General features: G+C 40.3%; 1 protein-coding gene across 3 annotated transcripts in view; it reads right to left on the reverse strand.

Moving 5' to 3' along the window:
- Positions 1-2960: 2960 nt before the first annotated feature.
- LOC140733513 (CYFIP-related Rac1 interactor A) overlaps positions 2961-24250 on the reverse strand; it is a 229242-nt gene continuing 207952 nt past the window's right edge. For all 3 annotated transcript variants that reach the window (XM_073056946.1, XM_073056944.1, XM_073056945.1), the window contains 4 exons: positions 22856-22935; positions 19985-20111; positions 16069-16139; positions 2961-6138 (listed from right to left, as the gene is read on the reverse strand). In XM_073056946.1, coding sequence (XP_072913047.1) covers positions 6069-6138; positions 16069-16139; positions 19985-20111; positions 22856-22935 — 348 coding nt within the window. In that variant the 3' untranslated portion in view covers positions 2961-6068. The remainder of the gene's footprint in view (positions 6139-16068; positions 16140-19984; positions 20112-22855; positions 22936-24250) is intronic.

Genomic DNA, 24250 nt, shown 5'->3' on the forward strand with positions numbered 1-24250 from the left:
ACAGAATCAATTCTTTTATAAACAAGATTCAAGGTATTGATTATCTTGTTAACAAACACAATGGGAGCAGCATGCAAGGCTTTTCAAAATGCTGATAATTTTTTGCTGTCTTAATCATCTTTTGATGTTTCTGTACAGAGACAGAGTTCAGTAGTTTAACCATCAAACTTCTTTATGCCCCCCGAATAACTTTGTCAATGCAAAGTTACGTATGTATTTGATTCACAGGAAGTTAAGTTGCATTTCCGCAACAGCAGCTTGTCATTTTTCATGGCACCTTTATAAACATTAATCAAAGCTAAAGTGAGACATGTCACATGTTTCTGGTGATCTGTTGAAACAATGCCTAGTTATACTGAGAGTAACACAGGAAATAGAAGCAGGAAGGGGCTGATGCACTTCGTGCCTTCATCTAATCAGAAATGACAAATAATTGAGGTCCTTTTTGTATCACATTTCTTAGCACTTGCCATCAAACTATTAAGCTCAACGCTTTCTTCTGTCATTTATGTAATCCTCTGTCCCTGTTAATATACCACCTGTGCAGCATGGGTCTGGTTATTGTTTCATAGCAGGTTGTGTACAGTAACCTCTAAAACAGGAGTTCCCAACTTTTATTATGCTATGGGCCCCTACCATTAACCGAGGGGTCTGTGGGCCCCAGACTGGGAACCGCTGTTCTAAAGGAAAAACAGTAGAACTGGCAATGTTAGGAGTGGAATTGGTAAAAGAAAAAGAGCCAATGCTCAAATATGCAATCCGAACATTTATAATGTTGCAGAACAGATTGATTTAAAGTATCCATCAAAATCTGGGTATTGTGTCAAGGCCAACAATTATTGTCAAGCTTATTCTGCTTTCCATAAGATAGCAAGTGGGTAAATCCAAGATTTTCATCCATCTTTGGTGAATAATTGACACTGAGTACAAGACTAGGCATGTAAACTGGTGGGGGAAGTTGACGATTTCATGTGCCTGCCATCAGGGTTCTGCCGATGTAAGAGCTTTAGGGAGTCGTTGCTATGCAACCTGCAGTCATGGTTCAGTGACAGGAGTGGATATTTGGACTAGCAGAGCAGACGCCTGTCCAAGTGGTTGCAACGTTCTGCATAGTACAAACTTCAATCATCTAAGCAAGTGCTCCTGAATTGTGAGCTATAAAGGACAGAAACCTTGGATGGGATTAGTGTAAGTGGGAGCTTGGTGGACACTGTGGGTTCACTGAGACGTTTCTATGCTATGCCACACAAATGCTGAAGCAAATGAGTGGGCATACAATAACGCAAAAATTAGTGGTTAGACAGAGGACTGGGAAGCTTTTAACAACCTAGAGAGCAACTAAAAGAATCATTAGGAGGGAAAAGATGAATATGAAAGCAAGCTAACAAACAATATTGAAATGGATAGTGAAAGCTTTTACAAGTAAAAAAAAATAAGAGAGATTAGAGTGTATATAGGACTTCTAGAAAGTAAGGCCGCAGAAGATGGCAGATGAACTAAATGAGTATTTTACTTCAGTCTTCATTGTGGAAGACATTAGTGGTGTGCCAGATAGAACATAGAGAACATACAGCACAATACAGACCCTTGATGGACCAAATAGTCTAATTCTACTCCCATGTCTTATGGTGAGGCAGGTCGGAGTGTCATCCCAACCAACTTGAAGCAATTCCCAGACCCACTATTGGACTGCTCAGTTACTTGGGAAAGGAAGCCAGTGCTTGCTTTTGGCAAGCAAAGTACATGTCTGTCAGTTTCCTATACTGAGGTGATGATGTAGGTACCCCGTTGTTGATCAGATGAAAGGTGAGTTTACCCAATCCGATTATCATTATGTACTTTTTATAAATGTAAAATTAATGTAAGAAGAGGAATTTATATTCAAATGCAGAACTGCGGTTTTGCTTAAACCATATTCACAGCAAGTATAGTCGGCCCTCCTTATCCGCAAGGGATTGGTTCCGGGACCCCTCGCAGATACCAGAATTCGCGGATGTTCAAGTCTGTTATTCAACCTGTCTCATTGCGGTGAACCTTAGGACCCAGCGAAACCCCAGACCTTATTTAACCGGTCTCAGTGCGCTAGACATTAGGACCTGGCGTCAGAACTCTGAATCCACAGTGTTTCTGTTCATGAAAATAATCACGATAACAATTGAAAATAAAGTGATCGGAAAGAGGTGAAACGCCACCAGTCATTGGAAAAGCGTTAGGCTACAGTCGGTCAACGATCAGAACAATTTTAAAGGATAAAGTGAGAAAGGCTGTGCCCCGATGAAAGCTACAATTATTACTAAGCAACGCAGTGAGTTAGTTATTGGGTTTTTGATCCACCACATCAACCTGGCCCAGAGGAGAGCGCGCGGGAGCGGTCTGTCACTCGATCGAGCTGGAGCCCGGCACTGAAACATATGTTCTTAAGTGTTTTATATGCATTGGAAGGTAAATTATATACTATATACTAAGACAAACTTTTGACTGACTGATGCTAAATAATACCGGATGTACCTGTTCCGACTTAGTAAGAGGACTTCGGATTTTTTCGATCCCGATCCACGATAACCCACGCACATCCACCCGTATACTTTAAATCATCTCTAAATCACTTATAATACCCAATACAATGTAAATGCTATGTAAAGTAGCTGTGATACTACATTGTTTAGGGAATAATGACAAGAACAAAAGTCTGTACATGCTCGAACAACAAGTGCTGGAAGAGCACTTCCGGGTTTCCGCGATTCGTGGTTGGTTGAATTCGCGCATGTGGAACTTACGGATAAGGAGTGCTGACTGTAGTATCTTTTTCCATCATAATGTTATTGTTCATTTCAAGTATTCCTGTTTTTTTTTGATGGTTTAGCAAGTAATTCAAAATCTGTCAAATTGCAGCAGTAATTGCAAACCCACAAATAATATTTCATCAGTGATACACAGAACACCAACCACTTCACAGTTCATTTAGAATATAAATACACTAAATAGTTTTATTTTCACTTCACACATACATAATGTACAAAAACAAAGCAAATAGCTGGTTTCAGCTAGAATATATAATTGTCAAAGTAAAAAAAATCTATAGGAAGATTTTTTTTATATCCAGTTAGTCAAATCAGTACTTTATAATGTTAGATAAATTCTGAATTATCAGAGTTCCTGCCCAGCAATGGACTTAAAGAACACAGTCATTATTTAAGTTGTACTTGGGACAATACTGCTTTAAGCAAGAACAGTAGTGCCAGACCAAATTACTCTTCATTATTTTTAATCTGTTTTAAATTAGATTTCAAAATACAGATCAAGATACATTGTGTCACAAACAATATCAAAGCTTTTATTACTTTTATTAAACTGCAACAACAAATCGTAGTGGAATAAAATAGCAAATTTCACATTGAATGAACATTGTTTTAGTACTATGGAATTGAAGTGTCTTGCCACCATTCAACAAGCCTAGCTTCAGCCTAATAGCTCATGTTTACACATGTTAAAGTGACAGTAATATTCATTAAGGGAATGTGTTTAAGCCACATTTTCATTTTTCAGTGCATTCAAAATACACAAAGGGATTTGCAAAAAAAATCCTCAGAAACAGATTTAACGCTATAATGCACTGATTGCAAACTCACAACAAATGCTGAACTTCTAACTGTGCAATCTTAACGTACGTCTGTATTACTAAAAGTTGTACCAATCATCCTTGGTTAGTACTGGAATTGGGACTATACCAGCTTGCAAATAAGAAGAGTGCATATCTAAAAAGGGACTTGCTTAGAATCAGGCATCACGATGAAACTTTCATCAATATACTTCTACAACATACAATATTCTTGGCCTTTTTGACATTTACACTGCAGGAGCAGATTCACTTGGCTTAAACTAGTTTGAAATGTTAAACTGAATCAGATGCTGGCCATTTTATCTTTAAATTCTGACAGTTCTTTATACAAGAGTTTACTTGTACAAGAGTCTTACCAATAATTCATGACGCTTCCAGAGGTGACAAACATTAACTGCAAGGACTGGAATCATTGATCTACCAACGTTGTTCAAGCAAACTCTGTTTGTTTTCTCAACAATAAGCGTTTATGGACATGAAGGTAAGTGAACATTAATAGATTTGTCATTTACTAGTAGAGTTGTGTTTTCGGAAATAAAAACCTTAGGGGGGGTCTCGATTCTCAACTAAATCCAGCTCCAGATACACTTTGATAATTACCCTATTTATAATGGAAAGGTTTCAAATGTATACACAATGCTTCACTATAATGGAGTTTGAGAATTCAATTTCTCAAGAAGAAATCAAATCTGTGAATTTAGCCAACGTTTTAAAAAATAATTAGAAGGGGAATGAATTAGAATCTCAAATGTTCTATAATAAGCAAACAAAAATAATAAATGCAGTGGGGTGTTTGTACAAACCCTCAATGGTATTTTTATCAGTTCATGGTGATAATTTGCCACCTCTTCAAGGAAGTGAAAGCCAATTTATGAGACAAAATAGGTAGCCCGAGAAATCCCCACTATCATTGCCATCCTAATAACCAAATATATAGTTTAAAAGAATAACCAGTGGCAAACCTGTGGTATAAATAATCATTGGCACACATGTATCAGAAATGGGATCTTTACACAAAATGCTGACCATTCCTGGCTTCTTCCAACAGGACATATCTTGCCATGCCCTTTAATGGAAACAACTGTTGTGAATTTCTTAATTTGTGGGACAGAGATATGAAAGACTTTGTTACTGTTCTTAGTAAATTGCATTTTTTATGTATACTTCATTCACAGAATGCAACACGTGAAATTTTATTGCTTGTATAAAAAAATACATTGAAATAGAAATATAGGTTTGTACCAGTGAAGGAATTAAAGACCTCTAAAGGCCTACATTGTTTTATTTAAAGAAATCATTTGTTCTGTCTTGCCTATATTTTGCACCACCTTTCTTAGTTGCTTTTTAGGAGATATTGTTTGTTGTAGACCTTATTTATTTTTAAAAAGATCCTTCAATCATTAAAATTTAATATTCATAATAACACCCTGAAGAAAAATTTGGTCTGGTGATTTATCAGTGCCTCGTGTTTACTAGAGTGTGGTATTTATGGGTGTCTAGTTCATACTTGGCAATGACTGGAATTACATTTATCTGTGAGTACATAACCTTTGTGCCACGGTTGCTTGTTGCTGATCACAAATTTATCTTTTGTTACCTGTATCTTACATTCCCCTTTCTGTTAGCTGAAAGTGCACAAAAACAGGAAATGCACAATTTAACATGTATAATGCCCATTAAGTCAACACCAAACTTACAATTTTATTAACTCCTTTTACAGTTTTAAAAAAAGAAAAAAATCTGTTCTAATTTAAAGATCTGATTTCAGATGGCAAGTAGAAAAGTGGTGCAGTTAAAATGGTATGGCATTTTAATATTATGGACTTTCCTAAAATTCTGAGATTCAAAAAAAAAAATACAGATAAACAAGTAATTCTTAAATTCGACACTATAGGGCATTGAAAGACAGTCGCCTCCTCCAAACCTTAATGCATCTGCCCGACAAGATTGCTGCAATGGACAATCATTAAATTTCAGCAATTCTTGTCTAAAATAGCTGAATGGAAGCAAAAGATAATTCAAAAAAAATCTGCTAATTTGTGAGGGTTCCTCCCCACCCCACCCCCCTCAGGAAGAACTGCTTCCCTGAATGAAAAGACACTAAAGATGTGAGCAAATTTACAATTACATTTGCAGATGTACCAGGTCTTATAGCTTATATAGAGAAACCCTTACTGGAGAATACAACATTGTACATCAATTCTGGCAAAAACAAACTGCACTTCGCAACATCAATTATAAGGCTGCAGGTATGCTTTTTATGCTATGTAAAAATTAAAAAAAAAGCCATTCATCAGTTTTATTATAAAGATCTTTCTTTATCTGTTAAATGATGAGGAGGGAATGGTTATGGTAAATAAGACAAATAAGTATTAACACCAACTTGTATTAAATTATGTAAACATGTACATCTTCTGAGGTCAGGACAGGGATCCTCTTGCCCAGGGAATTACTGAACCTGAAGCATTGTTCGAATCTGTTTAGATGCTGACTCATCATTCAGGTGTCTTGTGGTGTACCTATGAAACATTAATATTTTGTAACATTTAACAAACCAAATGACCATCTAGAATAGCAATATTTATAGTTATTTTGTGAAGATTCTATCATATCAATATAGTTATAAAGAAGGCAAGAGAATGGCTATACTTTATTAGGAGTTTGACGAGACTTAGCATGTCAACAAATACCCTCAAAAACTTCTATAGTTGTACTATGGAGAGCATTACGACAGGCTGCATCACTGTCTGGTATGGGTGGGGGGATGGGGGGTGCTACTGCACAGGACCGAAAGAAGCTGCAGAAGGTTGTAAATCTAGTCAACTCCATCTTGGGTACTAGCCTACAAAATACAAAGTACCCAGGACATCTTCGGGGAGCGGTGTCTCAGAAAGGCAGTGTCCATTATTAAGGACCTCCAGCACCCAGGGCATTCTTTCTCACTGTTACCATCAGGTAGGAGGTACAGAAGCCTGAAGGCACACATTCAGTGATTCAGGAACAGCTTCTTCCCCTCTGCCATCTGGTTCCTGAATGGACATTAAATCTTTGGACACTACCTTACTTTTTAAAAACAAAATACACAGTATTTCTGTTTTTGCACATTTAAAAAAATATCTTTTCAATATATGTTATACCATAATTGATTGACATTTATTATTTATTTATTTCTCTCTCTCTGCTAGGTTATGTATTGCATTGAACTGCTGCTGCTAAGTTAACAAATTTCATGTCAGATGCTGGTGATAATAAACCTGATTCTGATTGGTGGATGTAAGTGGTGACAGGGTAAAATGCATCTTTCCCCTCTCAGTACTGATTCCAAATTTTTAAAAAATAGTGGCACGAAACAGAAAAATGATCACTCAGATTTTTCACTAATCTGAACAGACTGTGGCTAATTAATCTTTATCATTGCAGGTATTTCCACATGTAAGAGAATTGATTTTGAACAATATCGATTAACACCCCTCTAATGTTTAGTTCTTGATAACTTTCAGATGTAAAGCCACAAGGGTCGAAAATTGGTCTAAGCTAAATTTTTATTAATCTGTTTAGGCAATTCTCAACCAAAATTAAGTGGTTTGGAGATGTGTAGACAGGACAGCGTAGAGAGTTTAAAAAGAAGACCGGTCGGAGCAGAGTAAGTGGCAACAGACTGTAGGGTTTTGGCTCAATGGGCTTAGATCAGGGGTGTCAAACTCATTTTAGGTCATGGGCCGGATTGAGCAAAATGCAGCTTCGTGCGGGCTGGATCAGTCGGACGCGTGCGAACGCAGCTTTCGTTGCCTCCGTTTTTTCAGCCTGCTCTCATGTGTCTCAGTCTCTGCTATAACTACGAAGTGTTTCACTTTACAAATTCCGTTTCTTATGAAGAAGACTGCCGAGCAAGACTGCCGAATAAACACTAAAAACCCTGAAAACCTGGTACCTGAATAAACTCAGCATTAGCCATATCATACGCCATAGGCGCTTCGATTACTGGGGCCAGCTTTAATAGTAATTAGATATTATCTCGCGGGCCAAAGATAATTCCACCGCGGGCCGGATTTGGCCCGCGGGCATTGAGTTTGACATATATGGCTTAGATGGTAATGGAATGAGGCAAGAGCGAGGCACCAACTCTTTTTTTAATCCCCCTTGGCGAATCGGCCCGGACATACAGAGGAACTGCAGGGCTCACACAGCTAACGGTTTAAAAAGTTTGTGTGTTTGGCGAGGTAAGTGGGTGAGTAGACTTATTTTTCCTTGTTTCATTCCTGTAGAATTAGGTAGCATGTCTGCAGGGTTAGTGCTTTGTTCAGGGTGGCAGATGTGGGAATCCTGGGAGTCCTCCAGCCTGCCTGATGGCCACATCTGTGCCAGGTGCACTGAGGTGCAGCTCCTCAGAGACCGTGTTAGGGATCTGGAGCTGCAGCTTGATGACCTACTGCTTATTAGGGAAAGTGAAGAGGTGATAGACAGGAGCTGCAGGAGTCAGAAAACTGGGTGACTGTCAGGAGAGGGAAGGGAAATGCCCAGATAGTGGAGAGCACCCCTGTGGCTGCCCCCCCTCGGCAATAAGTATATCGTTTTTGATGCTGTTGAGGGGGATGACCTGACAGGGGACGGCCACGGTGACCGGATCTCTGAAACTGAGCCTGGCGCTGTTGTGCAGGAGGGAGAAGAGGAATGCGGTAATCATAGGGGATCTCATAGTCAGGGGAACAGACAGGAGATTCTGTGAGCCTGATAGAGATACCCACATGGTGTGTTGCCTGCCAGGTGCCAGGGTACGGGGTGTCTCAGATCCGGTCCAGAATATTCTGAAGGGAGAGGGCGAGGAGCCAGCTGCCTTGGTACATGTTGGTACCAGTGACATAGATAGGGAGGAGGTCCTGAAGAGAGATTTCTGGGAGTTAGGAAGGAAGCTGAGAATCAGGACCTCCAGGGTAGTAATCTCAGGATTGCTACCGGTGCCACGTGCTAGTGAGGGCAAGAATAGTAGGGTCAGGCAGATGAATGCGTAGCTGAGAGGCTGGTGCAGGGGGCAAGGCTTCAGATCCTTGGATCATTGGGATCTCTTCTGGGGGAAGTATGACCTGTTCAAAAAGGACAGGTTACACCTGAACACGAAGGGGACCAATATCCTGGCGGGAAGGTTTAATAGAGCTGTTGGGAGGGTGTAAACTAGTTTGGCAGGGGGATGGGAATCGGAATGATAGAGGGGGAAAACAGAAATAAATCTAAGATAGTGAGCAGTAAAGATGTCAGGAAGGACAGGCAGGTGATAGGGCAAATTTGCAGCCATTGGGATGAGTTGCAGAGCAATCAAAGCAAAGAGTACCAAATAGTGGACTTAAGGTGTTAAACTTAAATGCACACAGTATAAGGTGGACGATCTTGTCGTACAGTTACAGATTGGTAGGTATGATGTTGTGGCCATTACTGAGCCGGGGGGGGGGGGGGGGGGGAGGGGTGGCGTGGCTTTATTGGTAAGAAATGATATTAAATCATTAGAAAGAGTTGACATGGGATTGAAAGGTACAGAATCTTTATGGGTTGAGCTAAAAAATTGCAGGGGTAAAAGGACCCTAATGACAGTTATCTACAGGCCTCCAAACAGCTACAGTGATGTGGACTACAAATTACAACAGGAAATAGAAAAGGCTTGCCAGAAGGGCAGTATTATGATAATTGTAGGGGATTTTAACATGCGTATGGATTGGGAAAATCACGTTGGCACTGGATCTCCAGAGAGAATTTGTAGAATATCTACGAGATGGCTTTTTAGAACAGCTTGTTGTTGAGCCCACTAGGGGATCAGCTGTACTGGATTGGGTATTGCGTAATGAACCAGAGGTGATTAGAGAGATGGAAGTGAAGGAACCCTTAGGCGGCAGTGATCACAACATGATTGAGTTCACTGTGAAATTTGAGAAAGAGAAGCCGAAATCTGATGTGTCGGTATTTCAGTGGAGTAAAGGAAATTACAGTGGCATGAGAGAGGCCAAAGTAGACTGGAAAGGGACACTAGCGGGAAGGACCACAGAGCAGCAGTGGCTGGAGTTTATGTGAGAAGTGAGGAAGGTGCAAGACACAATATATATCAAAGAAGAAGAAATTTTTGAATGGAAAAAGGATGCAACCGTGGCTGACAAGAGAAGTCAAAGCCAAAGTAAAAGCAAAGCAGACGGCATACAAGGAAGCAAAAATTAGTGGGAAGACAGAGGATTTGGAAGTTTTTAAAAGCTTACAAAAGGAAACTAAGAAGGTCATTAAGAGGGAAGAGATGAACTATGAAAGGAAGCTAGCAAATAATATCAAAGAGGATACTAAAAGCTTTTTCAAGTATATAAAGAGTAAAAGACAGGTAAGAGTAGATATAGGACCGATAGAAAATGGTGCTGGAGAAATTGTAATGGGTGATGGCGGAGGAACTGTGAGTATTTTGTATCAGTCTTCACTGAGGAAGACAGCAGTATACCGGACATTCAAGGGTGTCAGGGAAGAGAAATATGTGCAGTCACAATTACGACAGAGAAAGTACTCAAGAAGCTGAATAGTCTAAGGGTAGATAAATCTCCCGGACCAGATGGAATGCACCCTCATGTTCTGAAAGTAGTAGTTGTGGAGATTGCGGAGGCATTAGCAATGATCTTTCAAAAGCCAACAGATTCTGGCATGGTTCCGGAGGACTGGAAGATTGCAAATGTCACTCTGCTATTTAAGAAGGGGGCAAGGAAGCAAAAAGGAAATTATAGACCTGTTAGCTTGACATCAGTGGTTGAGAAGTTGTTGGAGTCGATTGTCAAGGATGAGGTTACAGAGTACCTGGAGGCATATGACAAGATAGGCCGAATTCAGCATGGTTTCCTTAAAGGAAAATCCTGCCTGACAAACCTATTGCATTTTTTTAAGGAAATTACAAGTAGGCTAGACAAGGGAGATGCAGTGGATGTTGTGTATTTGGATTTTCAGAAGGCCTTTGACAAGGTGCTGCACATGAGGCTACTAAACAAGATAAGAGCTCATGGAATTACGGGAAAGTTACATACGTGGATAGAGCATTTGCTGATCGGCAGGAAACAGAGTGGGAATAAAGGGATCCCATTCTGGTTGGCTACCGGTTACCAGTGGTGTTCCACAGGGGTCCGTGTTGGGGCCCGCTTCTTTTTACGCTGTATATCAACGATTTGTTTTATGGAATAGATGGCTTTGTGGCTAAGTTTGCTGATGATATAAAGATAGGTGGAGGGGCCGGTAGTGCTGAGGAAACAGAGTCTACAGAGAGACTTGGATAGATTAGGAGAATGGGCTAAGAAGTGGCAAATGAAATACAATGTCGGAAAGTGTATAGTCATGCACTTTGGTAGAAGAAATAAACAGGCAGACTATTATTGAAATGGGGAGAGAATTCAAAGTTCTGGGACGCAACGGGACTTGGGAGTCCTTGTGCAGGATACCCTTAAGGTTAACCTCCAGGTTGAGTCGGTGGTGAAGAAGGCGAATGCAATGTTGGCATTCATTTCTAGAGGAACAGAGTATAGGAGCAGGGATGTGATGTTGAGGCTCTATAAGACACTGGTAAGACCTCACTTGGAAAACTGTGTGCAGTTTTGAGCTCCTTATTTAAGAAAGGATGTGCTGACATTGGAGAGGGTTCAGAGAATATTCACTAGAATGATTCTGGGAATGAGAGAGTTAACATATGAGGAACATTTGACCGCTCTTGGACTATAGAAGAATGAAGGGGGACGTCATAGAAGCATTTCGAATGTTAAAAGACATGGACAGAGTGGATGTGGTAAAATTGTTTCCCATGTGGGGGAGTCTAGTACAAGAGGACATGACTTGAGGATTGCAGGGCCCCCATTCAGAACAGAGATGCAAAAAAATTGTTTTAGCTAGAGGGTGGTGGATCTATGGAATTTGTTGCCACGGGCGGCAGTGGAGGCCAAGTCATTGGGTGTATTTAAGGCAGAGATTAATAGGTATCTGAGTAGTCAGGGCATCAAGGGTTATGGTGAGAGTGCGGGAGAGTGGGACTAAATGAGAGAATGGATCAGCTCATGATAAAATGGGGGAGCAGACTCGATGGACCGAATGGCTGACTTCTGCTCCTTTGTCTTATGGTCTACAGAATGTTTCCTGCAATACGATAGGTTCTTATCTTGTTCAGCAGCCTCACGCGTGCCACCTTATCAAAGGCCTTCTGAAAATCCAAGTAAATAACATACACTGACTCTTCTCTGTCTATCCTCTCAGTTATTTCCTCAAGGAATTCCAAAAGATTTGTTTGGCAAGATTTCCCATTGAGGAAACCACAATGACTTTATCATGCACCTCCAAGTGCCCCGAAATGTCATCGTTAATAATGGAATCCACTGAAGTCTGCCTACTTGATCTATAATCTCCTTTCTTCTGCTTCCCCCTTTTCTTAGAGGTAAGTAATATTTGTAATTTTCCAGTCCTCCAAAATCTAGTGATTCTAGAAAGATCATTACTAATGCCTCTATGATCTTTTCAGCTACCTCTTTCAGAACCATCTGGTTCAGGTGACATCTCCTTTTAAACCTCTCAGCTTCCCAAGCATCTTCTCCTTAGTAATAGCAACTACAGTTGGCCCTCCTTATCCACAAGAGATTGGTTCCAGGAGCCTTCGCGGATACCAAAAAACGCGGATGTTTAAGTCCCTTATTCCATATAACAATTACAGCACAGAAACAGGCCATCTCGGCCCTTCTAGTCCATATACCTATCCAATTTTTAAAAAATGAAAATACCAAACCTGCCTCTACCACTTCTACTGGAAGCTCGTTCCACACAGCTACCACTCTGAGTAAAGAAATCCCCCCTCATGTTATTCTTAAACTTTTGCCCCCTAACTCTCAACTCATGTCCCCTTGTTTGAATCTCCCCTACTCTCAATGGAAAAAGCCTATCCACATCAACTCTATCTATCCCCCTCATAAATTTAAATACCTCTATCAAGTCCCCCCTCAACCTTCTACGCTCCAAAGAATAAAGACCTAACTTGTTCAACCTTTCCCTGTAACTTAGGTGCTGAAACCCAGGTAACATTCTAGTATTCAACCTGTCTCAATGCGTTGGACCTTAGGACCCGGTGGCCGAGCTCAGAATCCGCAGTGTTTCTGTTCACGAAAATAAAGTGGAAATAATAAAGCGATCGGAAAGAGGTGAAACTCCATCGGTCATTGGAAAAGCGTTAGGCTACAGTCGGTCAATGATCAGAACAATTTTGAAGGATAAAGTGAGAAAGACCCTGCCCCAATGAAAGCTACAGTTATTACTAAGCAACGCAGTGGTTTAATTATTGGGTTTTGAGTTTTTGATCCTCCACATCAACCAGGCACGGAAGGACAGCGCTCTCGGAAGTGGTCTGTCACTGGATTGAACTCCAGAACTTCCCGAGCCCGGCGCTAAAACATACGTTCTTAAGTGTTTTATATGCATAGAAAGGTAAATTATATACTACATACTAAGACAAACGTTTGACTAACTGACGCTAAATAGTACTGGATGTACCTGTTACGACTTGCATAGAAAGAGAACTTCTGATTTTTTTTCCGATCCCCATCCACGGTAACCTACAAACATCCTCCCGTATACTTTAAATCATCTCTAGATTACTTATAATACCTAATACAATGTAAATTCTATGTAAAATAGTTGTTACACTGCATTGTTTAGGGAATAATGACAAGAAAAAAAAGTCTGTACATGCTCGAACAACAAGTGCTGGAAGAGCACTTCCGGGTTTTCTCAATTTGCGGTTGGTTGAATTCGCGCATGCGGAACTCACGGATAAGGAGGGCCCCCTGACACTCTCTAACTTGGGGCATACTGCTCGTGTCTTCCAGTGAAGTGAGATACAACATATTTGTCCACCATTTCTTTGTCCTCCATTGCTACCTCTCCAGTGTCATTTTCCAGCAGTCCAATATCCACTCTAGCCTTTTTATTCTTTATATTATCTGAAAAAACTTTTGGTATCCCCTTTGACATTATTGACATGCTTACCTTCATATTTCATCTTTCTGTTTTTTTTTTAAAAGTTGCATTCTGTTGCTTTTTATAAGCTTCCTAATCCTCTAACTTCCCATTAATTTTTTGTAATTTTATATGCTCTTTTTTGCTTTTATGCCATTTTTGACTTCCCCTTTTTAGCCATGGTTGCCTCATTCTCCCTTCAGAATACTTCAATTTGTGATACATCTATCCTGCGCTTTTCGACTTGCTCACAGACACTCTAGCCATTGCCTTTCTGTTTGCATCCCTGACAGTGTCCCCTTCCAATCACCTTTGGCTAGCTCCTCTCTCATGCCTCTGTAATTCTGTTTATGCTACTGTAGTACTGATATATCTGACTTTAAATTCTGAAACAACATCTACTCTCTCTCTACAATGTCTGTGGCAAGACACTCATGTAAAGGATCATGCAGTTAACTCTTCTATAACTTGAGGGAAAATCTTCCTCAGAATTTCTGACCTCCACAAACCTTTTCACCCACCCACTTGTCCCTATTCCTTTCAGAACAAAAAGGACTAAAACTTAAGCACTGATGACAATGGATAACCAAAAGGTTTTCAAATGTTGCTTCTGTGTAGCATTTGCAATCTTTTTCCTGCAGAAGTACTGTTCCAATAAACAGTGCAAGCATTTCATAATGCAATAGGTTTATCTCAGTTGCATCTCAGCTTTAAAGCAAGCTGAGGTATCCTGAATGTGAAGCCCTTTATATAACTTTTAAATCTAGTGTGTAAAGAATAGAAGATTGCTACTACTATCATACGGATGGAATATGAAAGAAATGTCATTTTCTTGCACAACAATCAGCAGGGATGCACCCCAGAGGTCAGGGTAGGGGACACGAAGAGTAGGAGGATCCTTAAAATGCTCTTGCCCCACCTTTGGATCGTGACTACACCCCAACATTAGCCTTTTCAATCAACAAGAGTTAATCTTACCAATTTCATTTAAAATCTCTCAGCTGGTTCACACCTCAGCTTGCCAAGCCCAGGGTAGAGTAAACAAAGAGAAATCGATACATTTGGCAGTTGAGCATTTTATTCTGAATTTCAACTGTAATCCTCTCCCTGGGAACAAGTACCAACAACTCTGGATTTTAGCAACTTCTACCAGTATGAAGCTTAAGTGTGCACAATGCGAACGGGAATGAACTCCCCCTTAATAAACTTTCAATCTGACTACTCCACCAGCTTCCTCAATGAGTGCCAGAAGCCTTTATCATCATACAAGGCTCCAGAATATAGGAGCTTGCTTCAGCCATTATTTTTACATTAATTACCAACTCATACCTTTTAACCCTCCCAAGAATTGATATATCCAGGCACCTGGAGATTTTTATTGCTTCTATAACACAGCCATACATTTCAAATTGAAAGGGAGTCCTTAAAATTGCCCCCAACAAGATATCCAATGTGTGTAACACAATGTGTCCCTGTGTTGCTAACCATGGAAACCCTAAGGAAGTCCTCAAAATGTATCTAACTGCCTTTGAGTGGTGAAGAATAGAGAAGATATTAACAGACTCAATATAAGACAGAACATAAAGGCAGAATTAGGCATTTGGTCCATCCAGTCTACTCTGCCAAACATGGAGATTTCTACCTTATCGTAACTCCAATTTTCAGTCCTAATACAATAAGCTGAAAAACAATGTGACTGATTTTAAATATTTCTTCATAAAAACATCCAGTTATGAGAGATTTCTATTACATGTGATATTTTGGACTGAACAATTATTTTGCTTGTAAGTGGACTTGACACTCAAAATGTTAATGCAACAGAGATTTTTTTCTTACATTGGCAAAAATTATGACTTGCTCATTTCGTGCCTCAGGATAGAAACAGTAGACCTAACTAGATGTAAGAAATGAACTGTAAAGTATCCAAAAGGTAAGCAAACTGCCTCACATTTCAGTGAGAAATATTATGTGCAAGCCAAAATATGGAATACAAACAGTATATAATAAGGCTAAAAAGGCTGATTTATACTTCTGCGTATGGGCTACACCGTAGCCTATGTTGTAGCCCTGATTTTCACTTCTGTGTAGGCTCTACGCCGTAGTGAGGACGCGTTGGTGTGCGCCAAAATGCAGTTGGCGGTGAGGTTTCTATGCCACTGTGTTGAGTTTCTTTGTGAGAGACATGGACAAGGAAACGCATTTCAAATATTTTCACATGTCAGCAGGTAGATTTGACAATTTGGTTCATCTATTTCCCATCGGTGTACAGACATGGCGGAGAAGAAGCAACCGGAAATGCGATGCTACCAAGCAGACCAATCACAGTTGTTGCGGTCTGTGTCGCCGCAATGCGTGAGTTACCTTTTGGGGAGGGGCACATCACCCTACGACATAGATTCGACACAGAAGTATAAATTGTCCTTAACCCTAAATCTGATTGAAGGAGGTCGTCCTACCTGAGTGCATTCAGAAGGCCTTCAACATTATTTGGTGGCTGTTCTTTCAAAACTTTTATACATCCTTTCATCTGAAATGTAACAGAGACAGCTGAGCGTTCCATTAATTGTTTTTCAAAAGCTTTATGTTTAAAGTAAGTTTGCTGAAGCTTTCGATTTTTCAGTAGAATTTATGCCAAAAATCTCTTCAAAGACTTGTTTCAAACCAAAGATACTCTATTAAAATTCCTTTGAAATGTCGTAACACAAATCTCAGAATTCTTCTCATAGCAATCACAATATCCTATTAATGATCTAGATATTCATTTAACAATCTGAAAAGCTGCAACAAAACTTTGTTATAAGTGTATCAATCAAAACTTGAGTAGCAGATCAGCATGCAAGTAAAGGATCAGAAATGTATGAAACAGTGTTTTATGTACATGTAATACTGGATGTTGCATGACCCAAACAATGTAATTGAAGTAATAGTGTGAATCTCATAAAGCCGAGGGACATTTTTGATGAATACTGACGGAAAACTGTTGGTTCAGAATTACATGGGGGGGGGGGGGGGAACACGAGCAGTCAAGTATTTGGTTCAAGGGCATACCCACATAAAATCCAGCAGTACACAAGATGATAAAGGATGAAGTAAAATATGTATGGTGTCAAGTCTGGGAGGATCATGATTGGTCAGGTCCAGAATGGGAGCAGGAAGTTGACTGAATGGGCAATTGAGGTTTAGTGTTGTGGTAATGGAGTGACTGGAGAACGGTACTCTTTCTGATGGTAGTGGGAGGGGACAGATTGGACATTAGCTGATTTAAGATGATGGGTGGGGGCCTTGTTTGGGAATTCGGTGGGGAGGGACAGGGGCCCAAAAGAGAACTAGTTAAATATTAATACCAGTGGACCTACTTTAGCTCGTCCAATCTGAATCTCCTCAGAGGGGCATTCAGAATGCACTGAAGCAAGTTTTGCAGACAAGTAGAGAGCTTGCAAGTCCGCATGAGTGGCCTGGGGATAGCATGAGCTATTCACATGTACATGAAGACCCCAATTTTCATTACTCTCACTTGTAATATAGCGGAATATTGAGTAGTGCACAAAAATATGGTCCTACATGATCAGATTTCTCAGCAGCTTTCCCACTACCACACAATGCAAAAAAAAAACCCAAAATCTAGTTGTTTGCTGACTCTCTTCAGCCCATGCTGACCACATTAGTTTAGAACAGGGGTCCATGAACCCTTTGCTTTATGGGAACCTCTGGTCTAGAACATATTGCATTGGTACTAGGTTACTACATTGTTAGAAGTGTTTTTCATACTTTACGCTTATCTTCAAACACCCTATAATTCGATTCATCTTTTATTTTACAAACCACAATGAAGCCTAATGCAACATGAGACACTGCAGCTTGTTCTAGTGTTAAGAAGCAGAGCATTAAGCAACACAAAATGAAATACAAGGCCACAATGAAAAAAACATCTATGTTGTCTAACTCCTCAAAGTGACACTCTCATGCCTGGATTGAAAACAGTAAGGGCGCTCCATTCAGCCTACACAACCTGATTCCAGCATCTGTAGTCGCGTGTGTCCACATGTAGTCATTGAGTGTATTTAAGGCAGAGATTGATAGGTATCTGAGTAGTCAGGGCATCAAAGGTTATGGTGAGAAGGCGGGGGAATGGGACTAAAGGGGAGATTGGATCAGCTCATGATGAAATGGCGGAGCAGACTCGATGGGCCGAATGGCCGACTTCTGCTCCTTTGTCTTATGGTCTTGTCTTATAATTTGGATTCTCCTTGTTCTGTATTCAATCCCCAGACAGCTCGTAAAGGGTTGTAACGTCAATGAGTAAGCTGGATATAGAACATGTACATAGAATAGTATAGCAGAGGCACAGGCCCTTTGGTTCATCTTGTCTGTGTTAAACATGATGCCAATCAAAAATAATCCCACCTGCTTGTACTTGCTGTACCTCTCCATTCCCTTCCTGTTCACATGTCTATCTAAATGCCTCTCAAATATTGCTGGTGTATCTATCTCCACCACCACCCATTCTAGGCACTTACCTCTCAGTGTTAAAAAAGAACTTGACCCATATATCCCCTTCAAACTTACTCCTCACACGTTGGCCCACCATATAACCCATTCTAGAAAATGCCTAGAATTACCCTACCGCATAATCCTCTATTTTTCTAAGCTCCATGTACCTATCTAAGAGTCTCTTAAAATACACTATTGCATCCTCCTCTACCACTTTCACTGGCAGTGCATTCATGCATCCACTCTCTGTGTGAAAAGTTTACCCCCGACATCCCCTCGGTACCTCATTTCAAGCATCTTAAAACTATGCCCCCTCATGTTAGCCACTTCAGCCCTGGAAAAAAGCCTCTGGCCATCCACACAATCAATGCCTCTCATCACCTTGTACACCTCTATCAGGTAACCTCTCTCATTCTCCGTCATTCCAAGGAGAAAATGCTAAATTCACTCAATCTGTTCTCATAAGGCACACGCTCCAATCCACACAACAACCTTGTAAATCTCTTCTGCACTCTTTCTATAGTATCCACATCCTTCCAGTAGTAAGGTGACCAGAAATGAACGCAATTCTCCAAGTAGGGTCTAACTGAGGTCTTATATAGCTGTAACACTACTTCACAGCTCTTGAACTCAATCTCACAATTGATGAAGGCAAACACACCATATGTCTTCTTAAAAACACTGTCAACCTGCACCGCAGCTTTGAGTGTCCTTTGGGCCACTTCACAGTTAAGCAACAACTAGGGAATATCCTGGCATCTCTTCCACATCCATCCTGTAATGGGGTAACTGCACACAATACTCCAAATGTGACCTAACTAAAGTATTATACAATTGCGCCACGACTTCTCACCCTTTGTACTTAATGCCCTGACCATTGAAGGCTAGCATGCTGTATGTCATCTTTACCATCCTATCTACCTGTGCTGCCACTCTGTGGACGTGCATCCTAAGATCCCTCTGTAGAACACAGAACACTACAGAACAGTACCGGCCCTTTGGTCCATGATATGGTGCTGACTTTATAACCTACTCTAAGATCAATCTAACCCTTCCCTTCGATACAGCCCTCCAGTTTTCTATGATTTATGTGCCTATCTAAAAGTTTCTTAACCATCCCTAATGTATCTTCCTCTACCATCACTTTAGACTGAAGAGTGTAGGAGGAATTGCTTTATGAAGGTATTTTAACTTTGCAGAAATTTGGTGAGATATATCACAGGACTGGGTGCATGAAGGTACAACTCCAAGTTGCTTGGGACGCAACTAGCCAGAATGTGTCCAATAGCTGAAGTTAGGCGACCCCGAAGGCCGCAGCAGCTGCGTTGGTGACAATGTTAACAAACCCCCAAAGACGCAGGAGTTCTATGCCCTGCTTTTAATAAGGCATGCCACGTGAGAAGAAAAAACAACCGCACTGCAGCAAAATGTCACAGAAAACAATCTGAAATAGCTAGAACAACAGATTTAGGACATGAATATCAGCATCGGTTGAGTTGATGCTATTGCATGCAAGCCCGATATCATGGTGTGAGAAAAATTCAAAAAAGCCTTCAATTTGAAATGAAGAGATAACTGAAGGAAAATGGCCAGCTTAGAATCAAGATCAGTTGTTAGAACAGTCCATGGACTGATTACAGAGTGCAGTCCTGAAACTTGCTTGATAATGCTTGCAGGATCTAACCAAAAAAATCAGTTACAAAGAGCTTCACACTATGCAAACAGGCATTTTCTGAGCAAAGGTGTTATGTAAAATTCAATGTAGAATATTACCCTTTATTTCAAAACCTATTACAATCATTAACCTTGTATAACATTCCTACTTCTCGTTGTTATTCAGTATAATAAGTCAGTTACTTTCTCCAGTATGAATTTACTTACGTCAATTTTTGATGTTTTCGCAAATGCTCCCACAGGGTGTACATGATCGTAAAGGATGATGACGCCCACCATCACTCTCATACAGAACAACAGAGTTTCATCATTGGTGAACCTGCTCTTGTACTCCCTGTTTAAAAGGATGAAAAAAGATAAAGCTCAATAAGAATGTGGTAACCCACCTTAGTGACTATTGTCCAGAAGCACTTACATACACTGTGATGAAGTGCTTTGAGAGGTTAGTCATGCAGCACATCAAGTCCTGCCTGAAGATTAATCTGGATCTGCTCTAATTTGCCTACTGCAGATACCATTTAATTGACCCTTCACTCAGCTTTGGTACTACATCCGGACCATGAAGATGGCATGTTAAAATGCTCTTCACTCAGCATTCAACACTATCATCCCCATGAAACTCATCACTAAGTTTCAAGACCTAGGCCTTGACACACCCACCTGTGTAACTAGATCCTCGATTTCCTCACGTGCAAACCCCAGCCTGTATGGATTGGCAACAACATTTTCCCCACAATCTCCATCAGCACAGGTGCATCACAAAGCTGTGTGCTTAGCTCCCTGCTATATTCACTTTATACCTATGATTGCGTGCCTAAATACAACTCCGATGCTGCATTTAAGTTTGCTGACAACCACATTGTATTTGGTCAAATCAAAATTAGCGATGAATAAAAGGGAGACTGAAATGGTTGAATGGTGACACAACCACCTCTCATTCAACATCAGCAAAACCATAGAGCTGTTTATCGACTACAGGAGGAAGAAGTGGAGGTCCACGAACCAGTCCTATTAGGGGATTGGAGGTGAAGGTCAATAATTTTAAATTCCCTGGTGATATATTACATGATCTGCTATAGGACCAGCATGCAATTGCCATTACAAAGAAGGCACAACAGTTCCAATACTTTCTTAGAAATTTGTGTAGGATTTGTAGAAACCTGTGTAGAAGTTTGACAAACTTCTAGATGCACAGTGGAGTGTATCCTAAACGGTTGCATCACAGCCTGGTATAGTAACAAGGAATGGAAAAGCCTACAGAAAATGGTGGATACAGCCCAGTCCATCACAGGAAAAGCCCACTCCACCATTGAGCACATCCAAAAGAAATCAACATCTATCATCAAGAACCCCCACCATCCTGGCCATGCTCTCTTCTCACTACTACTATCAAGCAGGAGGCACAGAAGCCTTAGGTCCTACACCATCAGATTCAGGAACAGTTACAACCATCAGGCTTCACTCACCTCAAACTCAGAACTGATTTCATAACCTACAGGCTCACTTTCAAGAACTCTACAACTCATGTTCTCAGCTTTATTTATTTATTTATTTTTTATGCACATTTTGCCTTTGCACATTGGTTGTTTGCCCGGCTTTGTTTATATAGTTTTTCAAAAATTCTACTGTATATATTTTCTTGTAAATGCCTGCAAGAAAATTAAACTCAAGGTACTATATGGCAACATAAGCATTTCAATAACTTTTACTTTGACTTTGTTATTGAAAACTGTCTTTACAATAATGAATAATAAACATTAGTACTTCCCTATCATTGTCAATATAAGTAAATCACTGCAACACACACAAAATGCTGGAAGAACTCAGCAGGCCAGGCCAGGAAAAGAATATAGTCGATGTTTCAGGCCCAGACCCTACATCAGGACCGGAGAAAAAAAGACAAGGTTTCAGAGTTAGAAGATAGGGGTGGGGTGGGGGTGGGGGGGAACAGGAGGGAGAAACACAAGGTGCTAGGTGAAACCAGGAACCGGAGAAGTGAAGAGCTGGGAAGTTGATTGGTGAAATGGATACAGGGCTGGAGAAGGGGGCATCAGGTAGGAGAGGACAGAAGGCCAAGTAAGAAAAAAAAGCAGGGAGGAGCACCAGAGGGAGGTGATGGACAAGTAAGGAGATAAGGTGAGAGAGGAAATGCAAATGGGGAATGGTTGGAGTTGGGGGGGGGGGTGGATTAATGGAAGTTCATGCCATCAGGTTGGAGGCTACATCTTGCCCCCTTCCCAGTTTCATCTATCACCTTGTGTTGTTTCTTCCCCTCCTGCCACCACCTAAATCTGACTCCTCATCTTTTTTTTCTAGAGTCCTGATGAAGGGTCTCAGCCCGAAACATCAACTGTACCCTTTTTCCATAGATTCTGCCTGACCTGCTGAGTTCCTCCAGCATTTTGTGTGTGTTGCTTGGATTTCCAGCATCTCAGATTTTCTCTTGTTTGTGATTGGACAAGTAAATTACTTACGAGTTACACATTTAAATTTCTCTGGCCCTCTAAATTGGAAATATACTCAGTTCTTTCATTGAACTGGGTTAAGTCACCAGAATCTTCTACCTAAATCACAGCGTACTCGCAACACAAGTATTGCGGCATTCAAGATAATGACTGACAGCTTTCTTCAATCAGAATGGATATTAAATATATATCTTGTTACCACACCCATGTTTCATTAATGAATTAAAACTAAGTTATTGTCTAGAGCTACTGATAAGTATCTATCAGCTCAATATTTTAAACAGGAAACAGAAGTAAATAATTGCTGTTGCCATGGCAAACTATTTATATGGCACAGGAGTGCCGAAGAGTGTCACAAAGCCCACACATTACCAGTTCAGGCTTGAAACGTACCCAACAAGTCTCACTGTGCAACATCTCCTCACAAAATCAACTTTTGGAGATATAAAAAGCAACTCTAATAAATTCACTGCTATTTATATAGATTTTCTGATTGAGGCAGACACAGGCAGTAAGTGTAATAGGATCTCAAATGTAATGATTAGACTATCCTGAACAGATAGCTTAGTAGTTCATGAATATAAAGTACTCACGATTTGTGGATCATACTTACGGCGTTTCAAGCATGACTTTGCATATGCTTGCCATTGTGCTTAAACAGTCAGTTGTATTTTCAATAGGCAGAGTCTTGTTCTGAAATACATTAATACAATTATATTTCAAAACATGCCCACAATCCTGAGCATTGCAGGGATCAGTTCTCCTGGGAAAATATGCCTGCTGGACTATTATAAATAGCATGAGCAGAAATAGTCAAAATGAATCAGAATGTAGTATCCACCAGCTCTCTAATTATCTATATTAATCTACAAAACTGTGGCTTTGACTTTGGCCCACTATGCAGGTGCAATGAAAATTCATTGATACCAAAATTTACAATTAGATTGTATACTTAACAGAAAACTCTCCATTTTGGCAGCATTAAAAGAAGTTTTAATTATCTGCCTATTAATCTATTTTTCCAATAAAGACATGCGAACAATTATCCATGCAAAACATATCACTTGAAACAGAAAAGATATTAAAGTGAAGCCCAGTTTCCTTTATAAAGTTTACAGTTACATTATACCAAAACTGATACTGATTGTGGATAAAATTCCTTGTAAATAAAATGCAAGCAAATCAAAACAGTAGACTTATTGAAATCCCTAGCTCTGATTCACAAGGTAGACTAATCGAAGTTCACTTATTCACAGACAGTGGATATTGCTGGCAAGGCTTATCCTAAATTGTTGTAACGCTAAGATGACTTCTAGGCCATTTCAGACAGATACTTAAGGGTACGGAATCATATATTAACTGTGGAGGGTGCACTGATTTTTAAAGAATATTGGCAAGCCACACTGATTTTTAACAAGCTGCTGGATTATGACCATCCCTAGCAACAGCTGTCAAGTTAGCAGCTCATTACTACATCCACAAGGTCAAAAATCTCAAGCTAGAGCAGAGATTTAGGATAAAGGCAAAGGCTTTAGAAAAGATCTGAGGAAGCATGTTTTCATCCAGAGGATGGCTCGAAACTGGAACATATTGGGAGGTGGAGGCAGGTATTCACAAAATTTAAGTACCTAGAAAAACACTGGAATCATTAATGCTTAGAAAGTATTGAACAAATAGTATAGATGGGTACTCTATTGTCAGCATAGACATGGTAGACTAAGGTCCTGTTTATCGCCATAGAAAAGTATAGCACAGAAACAGGCTCTTCAACCTGTACCAGGGACCATAGGTCTCCCTCCATTCCTCTACCAACCATGTATTTTCCAAAACCTCTCTTAAACGTTGAAATCGAGCTTGCATGCACCACTTATGCTGGCAGCTCATTCCACACTTCCATGATCCTCCGAGTGAAGAAATTTCCCCTCATGTTCCCCTTAAACTTTTCACCCTTAACCCATGACCTCTGGTTGTAGTCCCACCCTACCTCAGTGGAAAAAGCCTGCTATAA

The sequence above is a fragment of the Hemitrygon akajei genome, chromosome 9 (assembly GCF_048418815.1).
Source record: "Hemitrygon akajei chromosome 9, sHemAka1.3, whole genome shotgun sequence".
NCBI classification, from domain to species: Eukaryota; Metazoa; Chordata; class Chondrichthyes; order Myliobatiformes; family Dasyatidae; genus Hemitrygon; species Hemitrygon akajei.